Below are 13,624 nucleotides of genomic sequence, written 5' to 3' on the forward strand. Positions count from 1 at the left end.
TCTCCAGCCTGCTTTTAAATCCCCCAACCACACGTGGCTTCCTTGCAGACAGGGCGGGATCTAGGGAAGCGTTCACGTTCCTCCTTGAAGTGGGCGCGAGGGAGCTTTTAAAAAGGCACAAGGCTCCACGGTGTCGCCTCTGCATGTCGGCCATGGCTGTGTCTGGGGTTTGTCTGTTTTTCAAAAAGGTCTTTTTAGCTTTGCAGCCAAGGCATGACAAACGAGGCAATTGCTTGAGCTTGGTTGGAATTTTATATGTACGCCTCTCTGTGGGAGTGAATATGGCACGCAAGGCATTTCCCCCTCAGGTAAAAAAAAGCCCACATTGTGATCAGGATTCTAAAGTTGCACAGGTACAGAAAAAGCCACAGGGGGGAGCCCTGGGATCGCCATCCAATTTTGGGAGCATCTTAGCTTTAATAATAATATAAATAAATAAATAAATCCCCAAGCTGCATTTGAAAGTTTGCTGCTGTAAATCTCAGGAGCCGGAGAGAGGGGGCTGGCATGCAGGACGACCCCCTCTGCATGTTCATTTGGGAGATAGCCCCACCACGGTGCTTACACCCTGGGTGAGCGAGGTTCAGTTTACACCTCCAGGATGCCCCCGAATGCTGTTCACTTGGAACTGCGGGTGGTGGAAATGCTGTTGAACCTGGGTCCTGCTTGCGGTCTTCCCAGAAGATGCACCTGGTTGGGCACTGTGAGAAGAGGGTGCTGAGCTAGAAATGCCTTTGGCCTGATCCAGCAGAGCTGTTCTTACAAGTGGAAGTGAAGGGAAGCGGAGGGGGGGTCCTTGAGCCTTCATGCCCAGCCTCTGCGGGCTTCCTGGAAGAATCTGATCGGCTGCTGTGAGAACAAGACGTTGGACTCCTTGCGTTCCTAGCATTTAAGGAGCAAGGCTTCAGCATAGCCTGTTCTCCTTTCTTCTCTGCTGTTGGCTCAGTCCGGATCAAGGGGGGGGGGGGTCACAAAGACGAGCAGCTGAGCCAAAGTTTGGGTGGGGTGGGTGTGTCAAACTGGCCACATTTCCCCCCGGCATGGGGCACGCAACAGCTCTGAAAAACCTGCAGGCCCGGCTGGGTGACAACCAAGCATCTCTGCATGTGGATGGCGAAAGCGTAAAATGGAAGCATGAGGGTGGATGGGGTGGGGGGGTGGGGAGAGACCTAGCGTTCCAGCTTGGTTCGGCGGGTGGGGGGGCAGGCAAACAGAATCAAAAGCTTTTGCGCGGCTGCGTTTGCTGTGAAGGGCACTGCGTTGCTGGGGGAGGGGCGCACCTTTCTGGGAGGGCGCGAGCCCGCTCTGGAAACTCCCGCTTGACCCGGCCGTTCATGGTCTCTGCTCTTCCTTTCCAGATAAACTGAAATGCACCAAAGAAGAGCACCTCTGCACGCAACGGATGTTGGACCAGACTCTGCTTGACCTGAACGACATGTAAAAGACCCCGCCCGCCCGCCCACCAGCCTCACCCTGGCTCCCCCACCCACCCCACTGCCTTTTTTTTAGCCAATCCAGCGGGCAGCTTCCTGCTGGGGCCGGCTCCGTCTTAAAAAGAAAGAAAAGTTGACCTGTAACCCTTGAAAGGGTCAAAGGTTAACCTTCCAGCTCTCGTTGCCAACTTAACCAAAAGCCTCTGCCAATCCACCTCCTCTCTTATCTTCTCTCCAGTCCCTCCACCCCACCCCACCCCAATGATTATGGGTCCATCAGACCGGGCAGTTGCCAGCAGCATCACGAAACGAAAACCCGGCATGCAACATGATATTCCCGGGGGGGGGGGGGGCTGTCTGATGTGTACATTCCTTTGCAATCGTGGGGGGAGAGGGTAATTCTTTTGCAGTGGGGAAGTAAAACACCCCTTGCGAGGAACATTGTGTGTAACACCTAGGGCTCACAAGCTTGTGGGTTTTTAGAGGTCTGCGGTTTCACCTCCTTGACCTGCCTTTTTTTTTTTTTTTTTTTGCTTGCCAGGTTTTGGGGGGGCGGGGTTTGGTTGGAACGGGACAGCTCTGCAGCCTGTGGAAAGGTTGCAAATGTCCTGCCTGAGCCAGATGAATGAAAAAGCCTCATGGAATTTATTGAGGGGGACAGGAACATGGCCTCTGTACAAAGAAATCCCCCTTTAAAAAAATTTTTTATGGGGGTGGGGAGTACCTAGAAATTCTTTGCTTCTGGCAGAGGTATGAGGTGTCCGTGTGTGTGTGTGTGTTGCCAAAATGGTGCAGTCTTAACACACTCTCTTGTGCTTTATAGCTATTTCTAGTTTGGGGAACACAACTATATCAAAATATATCACGTTTCATGATCCATTTTACTCTCTAAACACGCACCTAACTCTTTTCCTCGAGCACCTTGGCCTTCTTCCCTCCTTCAAGCTTCTTACACCTGGTTACTTAGAACAGGCTGCTCCCCAGTCTCCTGTCCCCGTCGTAACCAAGAAATCTCTCTTCCCCAGCTAGGCTTAGCTTGCTCTGTGCTTTTTTTGAGTAAAAGCTTTTGTAGCTTCTGTGTATGGGTGTGTGAATGAGAGGAGAGGGGCTCTTTTTTATCCTAGCGCTCTTCCGGACGCAAGGGGTTGGTTCCCTCCCCTTCTTGACCTGCGGGATTTTACTGTACTGTCTTAAAACAAAACAAAAAACTGGATACCAGCCGCCACAAGGCCCTTTGCTGTTTGGAGACTTGATTTATCAAGGTGTGTGGGGTTTATTTTTGCCTTTGTGTAAAAAAAAAGGAGGGGGTCGCCTTGAAGGAGAGAGGAAAAAGTGTTCATGGTGTGGCGGTCTTTTTTTTTTTTTTTTAAGCGGCCAGTGTGGAAAAAATGAGGAACCATATCAAGTATTTTGATACTAAAAAAACTTGTCTTTTATTGTCTGATTTTTTTGGGAAATAATAAACAGAAGCATTCCCTCCACTGTTGCAACTTTCTTCTTGTTTTTACAAGGGGCTTGTTAATTGTTGATAGTGATGTGAGGCGTAATTACCAGGAGGGGGAAGAGTTGGTTTATAGGTACAGTGGTACCTTGATTCTCAAACTTAATCCATTCCGGAAGTCCGTTCCAAAACCAAAGCGTTCCAAAACCACGGCACGCTTTCCCATAGAAAGTAATGCAAAATGAATTAATCCGTTCCAGACTTTTAAAAACAACCCCTAAAACAGAAATTTAACATGCATTTTACTACCTCTGCAGTTGTTAGGGGACGCGGGTGGCGCTGTGGGTTAAACCACAGAGCCTAGGGCTTGCCGATTAGAAGTTCAGCGGTTCAAATCCCCGCGACGGGGTGAGCTCCCGTTGCTCGGTCCCTGCTCCTGCCAACCTAGCAGTTCGAAAGCACATCAAAGTGCAGTACAGTGGTACCTCGATTTATGAACACAATTGGTTCCGGAAGTCTGTTCATAAACTGAAGCGAACTTTCCCATGGAAAGTGGATTAATCTGTTCCAGACGGTCCGTGGAGTACTCAAACTGAAGCGTTCATAAACTGAAGCGAACTTTCCCATTGAAAGTAACGGAAAGTGGATTAATCCTTTCTAGACCGGTCCGCGGAATACTCAACCAGAAGCGTACTTAACCCGAAGTATGGGTGTAATTGGTTCCGGAAGTCTGTTCATAAACTGAAGCGTTCATAAACTGAAGCGAACTTTCCCATTGAAAGTAATGGAAAGTGAATTAATCCGTTCCAGATGGGTCTGTGGCGTTAGTAAACCGAAAATTCATAAACCGAGATGTTCATAAACCAAGGTTCCACTGTAGATAAATTGGTACCACTCCAGCGGGAAGGTAAACTGCATTTCCATGCGCTGCTCTGGTTTGCCAGAAGCGGTTTAGTCATGCTGGCCACATGACCCGGAAGCTGTATGCTGGCTCCATCGGCCAATGAAGGGAGATGAGTGCCGCAACCCCAGAATCGTCCGCGACTGGACCTAATGGTCAGGGGTCCCTTTACCTTACAGTTCTGTTAATGGTTCTCTTGCCTTTGCTGCTTTTATCCATTTCAGCAGTCACACAATCAGTAGCTGAACTGGGTTCCACACAGCCACAAAACCAAGTCACAGTCACGAAAACGAAAAAGCCACACAAGCACAAACTCGAAAAACAAAACAAAAGCACCAAATATAAGCTCCAAATATCACCTCCGTGTTGCGTGGGTGCTCGGGACTCAACAGGTGACAGAATAGAACCCTCAGAAAGGAAAAGGAAGTCTCCAGTTACAAACAGAACACATTTAGAAAGGAAGCGGAACAGTAGGGACTCAAAACGGAGCTTGTTTGGCTTCCCCAAAAAAGTTTGAAAACCAGAACACCTATATCCAGGTTTGCAGCATTCGGGTTCCAAGTACCGTAGTTCGAGAACTGAGGTACCACTATACTAACTTCCAGGTCCTATAGGCACGGGTGAGGGGAGCCTTCTGAAGACCACGTCCTATTGGTAGTATAAAGTGGGTGGATCAGCGGGTGCAACTCCTCAACACGAATGCGGGGAACCATTGGGGAACCAGATGTCAATGAAATACAGTGGTACCTCTACTTACTAATTTAATGCGTTCCGAACGCACATTCGTAAGTCGAAATAATTTGTAAGTCGAATCCCATAGGAATGCATTGGGAGAAAAAATTCGTAAGTCGAAGCAATCCTATCTAAAAATTCATAAGTAGAAAAAATCCTATCTAAACCGCATCCAAGATGGCGGACGGAGCTCCGTTCGTAAGTAGAAACATTCGTAGAGTTATTCATAAGTAGAGGTACCACTGTACAGCTCCCATCAGCCCCAGCAAGCATGGCCAGTGATCAGGGATTATGGGAGTTGTAATTCAGCAACATCTGGATGGCCAAAGGTTTCCTACACCTGTGTGTGCAATTTGGGGAGGGTGCTGTGACATAACACAAAACAACCGCCACGTGAGAGCAGAAAAAGATGGAATCATGAAATTAATAAGAGTGTTTTGTGTCCCACTGTTTAGCTAAAAAGGCTCCCTCCATTAAGAGAGACGGTCCCTGTCTGCAGGCTTACAATTAAAAAATAACAACCCGCACACACACACACAATATGCAAGGGGACAGGGAAGGAAGAGAGGGGGAAATTATACTCTTGCACCAATTCTTAAACAATTTGTTCCTATAAAGGCCAGTTAACCCAGTTCAAGGATAGGAGGTGCCTGATGGAACTGGGCTTTCAATCTCTTGATGGTGTGGGCGAACTGTCCACCTCCAAATATCACCTGTCCTATCAATGGGGAACTTATATCAGGTACCACCACAGATGTTTCCAGGGAGATGCTCTTTGCTTGTTCTCCCCTGTTCAAAGGTGGGTGTCCGATCCTGGCACACGCTGAAATGCAGACATATTTAACATGGTGTGTTCAATGCAGGAGTGGAACAGAATCAGTGTACACAGGGACTGAGAAGGAAGAGCAAACCTTTCCTTGCCCACTGTGGAATTTTGAGGGGATATTCACTGAGACGTTTTGTGGGTTGCATTGGCAATTCCTGCAGATAAAAATATGCCAGAGAAAAAGGGTATTGCATTCTTGCAATGTACTGCTCCAGTATTGACAGCACTTCTAAAGGGTGTAGTGCAAATACTGTGCCATCTCTTTGCCAAGGCGTTTAGACACTTAAGAGGGTAGGCATACATTATTTTTATTTACAAAGTTCTCTCATGCCGCCTCCAAAGAATAGGACAGTATGTGGCATTCTTCTCATACCATACACTAGAGGTTTTCAACCTTCGGTCTATAGCTCCCTTGACCAACTACATTCTTTCTGCAGCACCCCAGTGGGGCTCAGGAGCCCAGTTATGCCTGCAGAGCTGGCAGCCTCTCACCCTTTTTTGAACACCCTCTCTTGTGGAGTCTGTCCCCAGCCTCCTATCCTCTCCCCTCTCCTCAGGAGTTCTCTGGACAGCCGCTGCCACCACCCCTGGTCTCTTAGCTGCCCCCACACACCCCCAAAAGAGGTGCTTCCTCGCAGTGCCCCAGAGGGGCCTGTGAAGCACACACACCCCAGTCAGCCCCAGAGGCAACATTCGCTTGCGGAGCTTGTAGCCAGGGCTGCTGCAACAAACAGCTGTCAAGCCTTTGGGAGGCAGAGACATGAGAGGGCATCAGAGGAGGAAGAGAAGGAAAGAGGGACAGAGGCCAGTGTTGCCCACTGCACCCCTGACCATCATTCAAGGCACCCCAGGGTGCCATGGCACACTGGTTGATAATCACTCGCATATAATCCTTTAATCCTCACAGCCACCTTGTGGAGGTTAGGCTAAGGGAGAAAGAGACTGGCAGAAGTCTGCAACCGTCTTACCTCTCCAGTGACCATGTTTGGTAAGTTAAGAACGGAGTGACAGTGACAAGCCTAAACTCTATTCCACCCATTAATTATTATTTTTTTTTGCAGCAGCAGCCCTGTCCTGTGAAAAACAGGCCAGCCGGCCAGCTTCAAGGTCAGCCTTTAGTCCCCATATGTTGTTGGACTACAGCTCCCATCATCCCTGAGCACTGGTCCTGCTAGCTAAGGATGATAGGAGTTGCAGTCCAAAAACAGCTGGAGACACAAGCTGGGTTAGTGCAAGCCCTCCTGCCCTCCTTCATCGATTAAACAGGCTTCATCGATTAAACTTGACCATCCAGCTGTTTTGGGACTACAATTCCCATCATCCCTAGCTAGCAGGAACAGTGGTCCGGGGTGATGGGAATTGTAGTCCCAAAAACAGCTGGAGGGCCAAGTTTGGCCACGCCTGGATTAAGAGATGACGTCTCCGCACGCAATGCAGACCTCATGATGCCTTGCCTTAATTAAGGCTGCAGCTGTCAGAAACACCTAAATTAGGAACAATGCAAAAATCCTAGCACAGGCTTCGAGTCGAACCCGTAGACTTCCGACCGCGGGCTGCGTGCGCGCGCAGGAAAGCCCTCTCCCAAACCGCAAAACGAGCCACGAGGTGAGATGGAGCATGCGCAGACCGAGTCCGGTGGAGAGGCGGGAAAGGGCAAAGAGACCAAGCGCGCGTACCCGATGGGGTGGAAAGGTGAGAGCGCGCATGCGCAAGTACAGAACGTCCGACGTTCTAACAAGGTTCCTAAGCGCCGACGCATGCGCAGAGCTAGGGCTCGTGCGAGACAGAAGGGAAACAAGCCCTAGATCCCGCCGCCATTTTGCGCCGCGGCGGCTTGGAGCTTTTCTTCCGACGATGGGGTTGGGCTGGGCCCCTCCAGCAAGGCCGGCCCTTTTCCTGTTTGGCTTGGCGCTTCTGGCGAGGCCGGCCGGTGCCTATAAGCTGAACACACCAAAGGTGCTGCTGCCCTTCAGCCGGGACAAGCGCATCCCCTTCGTGCTGGGCGCTGAGGGCGGTTGCTACTCCTGGTGAGGGGCGGGGCCTTTGCGAGAGGGGCGGGGCTTAGGCGGAGAAAACTACCGCAACAGTGACGTCGTGGTGGGCGTGGCCAAGGGTGGGAACATGTTCAACATTTTTATTCATGCCAGAAGCACTTGTTGGCTGTTTGCAGTCTAATAGCCTGACCTACTTTGCAGAGTTGTTTTGAAGGTAAAATGCCCCGTGTTTAGGTAGGCAGGGGAGAAGGGAAACCATGCTAAGCCACTTCAAGATCCAGAAAAGTAGGAATGTCCTTTCTCCACAAGGAGTTCAAGGAGGTTAATCTAAGCCTCGATTATTGCTCATTGAAAACACTCTATTTTATCCTCCCAACAACCCTGCGAGGTAGGTTAGGCCGAAAGAGGTATTGACACCTAGTCATCTTCATGGCTGAATGGGGTGATTTGAACCCAGGTCTCTTAGCTCCTAGTCCAACACACTAACTACTGCACCAACAATGGCTCTCCTACACATGCACCTCATGCTGTAGCAAGTGCCAGTGACATAAAAAACATAGAACTGACAAGCAAGTGATAAATAGCGAGATTGATAAATTTGCCTTCTCACAAAAGCACGCAAATCAATGTATCATTTTAAAAAAATGCTTACAAAAGGCACCATACAAAAAATGAGAGGAGGGCAAGGGAGCTGAGTCAATTTGGGTACCAGTTCTTACATAACTGCTCAAAAGACCGGGTGGAATTGCTGATGATGAAAGGGAGGAGCCAAGTAGCAGGTGGTTCTTGCCACCAAGAACATGGAGGGTTTCTTGCTGCCTCAGTTCCACATTTGCATCTCTCTGCTCTTCCTTGAGAGAGGGGCACAGGAGTGTGCAAGCCTTGTCTCATCTGCTCTGCAGGTACTCCACACGCCATGACACAGTCACCATTGATCCAATGTACGAGAATGGGACGGCTTGCTCTCAGAAAGCTTTGCTGACCACCTGCTCTACACAGGCCACAAAGCTGGCCAGCGTTATTTTAGCAGAGGAGACAGGTAGGTGAGCTAAAGAAGGGGAATCTTGAAACAGATTTGTTTCTTTTAAGGAAATGGGGTCTAAGGTGCCACGCAAACCTGGGGAATGAAGAACCCCAAACGCCGAGCATGTGCAGAGTCTGCCTTCCCTTTATCACTGAATGAGCAATTTGGGGGCTCAGAAAAGTTTCCCAGGCAAGCAGGGATTGTCCACATCCACCCTTATTCTTCCCCTGTTATGAAACACAGATACAGGATTACATGTGGTGGGTGGGAGACACCCACTTTTGTTCCTCCTCCCAGTGACAGGTCATCTGCTGCGTTGCGATGTCATTGTGGATCTGATAGACCATGTTGAGATCATCTCCCGAACTCGAGAGATCTATGTGGAAGACTCCCCACTCGAGCTGAGTGTGAGAGCTCTGGATGCTGAAGGTAATCTTACCGGGGGCAGCCTGTGACACTTGGAACACCTACTACGCTATATTTTTTGGAAAGATATCTGTGTGCTCTGCATTTGGAGACATCTTAAAATATTGTAACCAAATTTTGGACACCATTTCGAATCAAGACGGCAAACTGCACCTTTCAAAACTGCACTGACTTTTTGTTTTGTTTTTAAGAATTCACAAGCAGTGCTGGGTATGAGGCAGCCAGTCACTTATAAACTCAGTTCTGCATAGCACTCTGTCTACATGATTGTTATTAATAACAATACTGTAATAATAATTTATTATTTATACCCCACCCATCTGGCTGGGTTTCCCCAGCCACTCTGGGTGGCTTCCAACAAAATATTAAAATACAGTGGTCTGTTAAACATTAATTACTTTCTTCTCTGGGGTTGATACACCCTTTTGGCCTGCTAGCGGGACTCTTCTTTCACCCTTTTGACATGACAAGATAGGTCACAGTGCTCTGTTAACTTTTTATTTATGGTGTACGCCTAAAGTTATCAAGCAGGTGGCCTATTTTATCCACAACAACTTAATTAGCATTCTTTGTATTTCACCTGGTGCTTCTGTTCATCTTCACTCTCACATAGTTTTGGAACATGTCCCATTAGCATCTCTCTCTCTGTTGCCGGCAAGGATCTCAAGGTGAGATAGCTTTGGAGCAAAAGCCAGATCAGGACCATAGCATGGTCAGAGGGTTCAAGCCCTCACCCCTCATGCTATGGTCCTGATCCTCCCTCCCCACCCCATGTGACTTTAAAAAAACAACAACAAAGAAGCACCAGTCACACAAAGATAAGCCATGTGACAGACATCATCGCATCGCATCTCCTTTGGCCCTGAGCCTGGGCTCATTTTTGGATCCTGCCTGCAGGGAACACATTCAGCAGCTTGGAGGGGTTGGAATTTGAGTGGAGCGTTGCCAAGGATGATGAGTTGGAAAACGTGGAGCTCTCGAGCAAAATTAGGTAAGATCGAACCCCAAATGGCCAAGTGTGGTTAATAAAATCCTAAACGACACAGGAGGTTGCGTGTGTGCTCCACTGGGTAGACTGCTGAAGTTGAGAGATTTCATTCCATTGCATCCTTGCTTTGAACTCATTACTTCCATCTAAGGAAAGTTGCTCACTGTTGTTAAGTCCTCAGATGCATAAATGTAAGCGAGAGTCCCATACAGCTCATGTCCCCTTCCCTATCTCCGTTAAGAGGGGCATTTAACCTGTTGCTAGATTCCAGTGGCCGCCCCCCCCCCCGTCCACTGGCCATGCTGGCTGGGACTGATGGGCTTTGGGGGTCTTAACAGTGGCTGCAGGTTTTTCCACCCACCCCATAAATTTCACCTTGCTTTTTTTTTTTACTCTTAATGCAGTGACAGACCTTTGTTCTCCCAGTAAACGCCCAGTTTGGTTTCTTTAGGATTTTAAAATATTCTGAGGCAGAATATTCTCCGCCCAACTACGTAGTTGAGATGGAAAGAGAGGAGAAACAAGGAGATAGGATTCTGGTGTCAGGGATCAAAACAGGTGCAGCCGTCATAAAGGTCCGAATACAGGAGCCTGTCTACAAGGTGAGTACTCACTGTGCCCTCCCAGAGGGATCTCAGCAGTGCAAGGCAAGGTCAGGGCCTACCAGAGCTATAGAGGTGATATCCACACCATACATTCAGAGTGCTCTTTGCCACTTTAACAGTCACGGCTTCCCCCAAAGAATCTGGGAAAGTGTAGTTTGTTAAATAGAGTTATTAGGAGATCATTCGCTTAGCTACAGTTCCCAGAGTGGTTTAACCATCTGGGAACTTTGGAAATAGGAGCAGAGGTCCTGCTAACAACTGTCAGCATCCTTTGCAAACCAATTCCCAGGGGAATTGCTGGAGGTTGGACTAGATGACCCTTTGGGTCCTTTCCAACTTATTCTATGATTCTAAGAGTGCTTTAAATGTATGGAGTGGAGATGACAGGTGGAAGTTTTAAACAAGCAGAAAGTGGTCCGATGGAGCCATCGTTGCTCCTTCACCCTGTGGAGATTAAACCAAAGCAACTACCTTGAATGCCAACCATATATAATGCAATAGAATCACTCAGTCCTTTTTCAGTTTTGAAAGAGAAGAATCTTAAAGTGACTGCAAAGCATAATATATAATTCTTTATGTGTACATTTCTCTGCATGCCTCTGGTGGTGTTTTCTCAATCTTCCAGAAAGTTGCTGCTGCGCTGGTGCGCCTGCTGGTTTTGGAGAACATATTCTTAATCCCTTCCTATGATGTCTACCTGCTGGTCGGAGCCTACATTAAATACAAAGTTGGCAAAATAGTTCAGGGAAAGATCACAGGTACATTCCTAATCTTCTGGGTGACTGTATGCATAATTTAGTCTCCTGAAAAGGTAAACAACCATGAAGTGCAAATATTTAAATGTATATGCATATTCTTATCTCTTCCGACGGGCAGCTAGCTTCTTCCCTGTTTCACAGGAATGGTTTCTTGAGGGGGCGGACTCTTTCTAAGGTTCATATGTAAAAGCTTAACAAGGCTACCGAAACTCACAATTCTCAAAGATTGATGAAATGCAACAGTTACTTACAAGAGATAAGAACGCTTGGGAAGAGATAAGAACGCATGATACATCGTAGCACTTTATTATCAGACTTGATTTTCGGACTTGATTATTGCACTTTATACTGGACTTTTAAGACTTCGAGCATGAGATTTTGTACACATTTTTGAATCTCTTTGTATATGTGAAGGTTGTTGGTGCGTATACATTTAAATATTTGCACTTCACGGTTGTTTACCTTTTCATTGTTTTGCTAACATTACCGTGTTGTCTGTTTGTTGCTGCTAATTTAGTCTCCTGACTACGAAATCCTACACAGTGTTAGAAACTCCCACTGTTCTAGGCGCATTTTGCAACAGGGAATGTCATTAGCGCGAGCAGTTTCTGAGCTCTAAGTGCAGTACTGCGCCTAAGATTTCAGATTAAAACTGCAGAGGGGAAGGAAAGAAGGACCTTTTTCTGCCTCCCCACTTCCAGCTACTCTCTGAAGACTGGAGAAGAGACCCTCTTAATAATATTAGGGGGGTGGGCAGGGGAAGGACTAGACCATGTGAAAAATGAACATAATATTTTAGAAATTCCTTCCTTCCTTCTGAAGAAGTGTGCATGCACACGAAAGCTCATACCAATGGCAAACTTAGTTGGTCTGTAAGGTGCTACTGGAAGGATTTTTTTAAAATTTTGTTTTGACTACGTCAGACCAACACGGCTACCTACCTGTAACTATAATATTTTAGCTGCAGTTCATTCATTTTCAGCTTTGCATTCTTGTTATAAAAATAGCACGCCTAGACATTCCGTTGTTGCGCCCATAGCCTCGATTTAAGGTGCCATTTAGCTCCTAGCTTTCACATCTCAGTTTCTAACACTGATGCTTACTCAGAAGGTGAGCCCCACAGTGTTCAGTGAAACTCATTCACTAGTAAGGGTGGGTTGGTTGAAGGGTATGTACGAGTGGTGGCAGATCTGCCATCCTGGACTACAGCTCCTATCTCTAACTAATCGTTTTGGCCTTATAATGCCTTGCCCAGCTTCAGTGCTTTTATTGAGTTGGAAAATTGAATCATATTTACTAGGAATAGCACTGAAGCCGAAGGCAATACTTGATCACTGCCCCGACATCCCTGCTGGGTTGGGGTGGGAGAGGGAGGCTGTGTAAAGAACGCAGCAGCTATGGCTGGGAATAACTGACTGAGCATTGCCAACCCTTTATCTCCACAGAGGTGCAGTTGCCTCTTGAGCATTATGAGCTGGAGCTACAAGACGCTGTGAAGGCGCCTAACGCTTCTGGCCTCCCTGTGGCCAAACTGGATGCAAAGACAGCTACCATCACCGCCATTCAGCTGGGACAGGTTAACCTGGTCTTAGTCCACAAAAGTATCCTTAAAGAACTTAGACTGGGCTGCAACTAGCTGTTTCTTTTCTTTTAATTTATTTATCATTTTCCAATATTGCAACAAACAAATTATTTAACGAAACAAAAAAATGCACATCAAATTCACTTCCCCCCACCCCCATCTGTTGTTCATTTTATCTTTACTACTGCATATCTAAATTAATTCCTTATTTGTTTATTTCCTCTAAAAAAATCTTTTATTTGCCTTTACTGCTTGTTTTATATAAACCCCGCTAACGTTTTAAGTTGCTTACAATAATTTTTCAAATGTTCAACAAACTTCAGTAGCTTAGGGCCTCATCAAACCTAAATCCGGCTCTGTATACCGCTAAGTGGTTTCAGCGTAGCACCATATCGGATCCGAACCCGTGTTTAATGTGGAGCGTCCTTTGCCCCTTTCATCCTTCTCCTCCTCTCAATTTACGACAAGGCTGAATTCCTTATCGAAGAGATTAAGACATCCACATGCGAGCCTCCTCTGGACTTCCCAACTGCAGCATATATGTTGTGGAGCCTGGATATTTAGGTAAACGGTCCCTCCCGCATCTCCGTGTAGAGTTTTGACTATATGCACTTGGGCTTTTTCCACGAGGGTGATGTGGGTGACAGTGGCGATATGCATCTGGCCTCACCTCCAAAGCTGGAGATGCAAGAGGTGGGGCACACAGCTTGGGCTATGCACACACCGTTCCTTTAAAACACATGACTTCCCCCAGAGAATCCTGGGAGCTGTGGTTTAACCTTCAAAGAGCTACAATTCCCAGCACCCTGAACAAACCACAATTCCCAGGATGTGCTTTAAAGGTATAGTTGCTGTGCAGCCTGTAACTCCCTTTGCAGGGGAATTAATCTCCTGTACCTTTTCTGGTCAGCATG

The 13,624-nt window shown here is 47.3% G+C and overlaps 2 protein-coding genes across 6 annotated transcripts in view; both read left to right on the forward strand.

Annotated features, from left to right (window-relative positions):
* Positions 1-2,914, forward strand: part of TPM3 (tropomyosin 3) — a 65,138-nt gene extending 62,224 nt beyond the window's left edge. For 4 of the 5 annotated variants that reach the window (XM_060269657.1, XM_035097736.2, XM_060269660.1 and 1 more), the window contains one exon: positions 1,359-2,914. In XM_060269657.1, coding sequence (XP_060125640.1) covers positions 1,359-1,441 — 83 coding nt within the window. In that variant the 3' untranslated portion in view covers positions 1,442-2,914. The remainder of the gene's footprint in view (positions 1-1,358) is intronic. The other variant, XM_060269659.1, reaches the window with a different exon arrangement.
* Positions 2,915-6,965: 4,051 nt separating this feature from the next.
* Positions 6,966-13,624, forward strand: part of NUP210L (nucleoporin 210 like) — a 42,786-nt gene continuing 36,127 nt past the window's right edge. The window contains exons 1-8 of the mRNA XM_060269995.1: positions 6,966-7,360; positions 8,230-8,366; positions 8,649-8,780; positions 9,675-9,768; positions 10,217-10,367; positions 10,996-11,128; positions 12,574-12,729; positions 13,206-13,274. Coding sequence (XP_060125978.1) covers positions 7,038-7,360; positions 8,230-8,366; positions 8,649-8,780; positions 9,675-9,768; positions 10,217-10,367; positions 10,996-11,128; positions 12,574-12,729; positions 13,206-13,274 — 1,195 coding nt within the window. The 5' untranslated portion in view covers positions 6,966-7,037. The remainder of the gene's footprint in view (positions 7,361-8,229; positions 8,367-8,648; positions 8,781-9,674; positions 9,769-10,216; positions 10,368-10,995; positions 11,129-12,573; positions 12,730-13,205; positions 13,275-13,624) is intronic.

Source organism: Zootoca vivipara, chromosome 17 (genome assembly GCF_963506605.1).
Source record: "Zootoca vivipara chromosome 17, rZooViv1.1, whole genome shotgun sequence".
In the NCBI taxonomy this organism is placed as follows: Eukaryota; Metazoa; Chordata; class Lepidosauria; order Squamata; family Lacertidae; genus Zootoca; species Zootoca vivipara.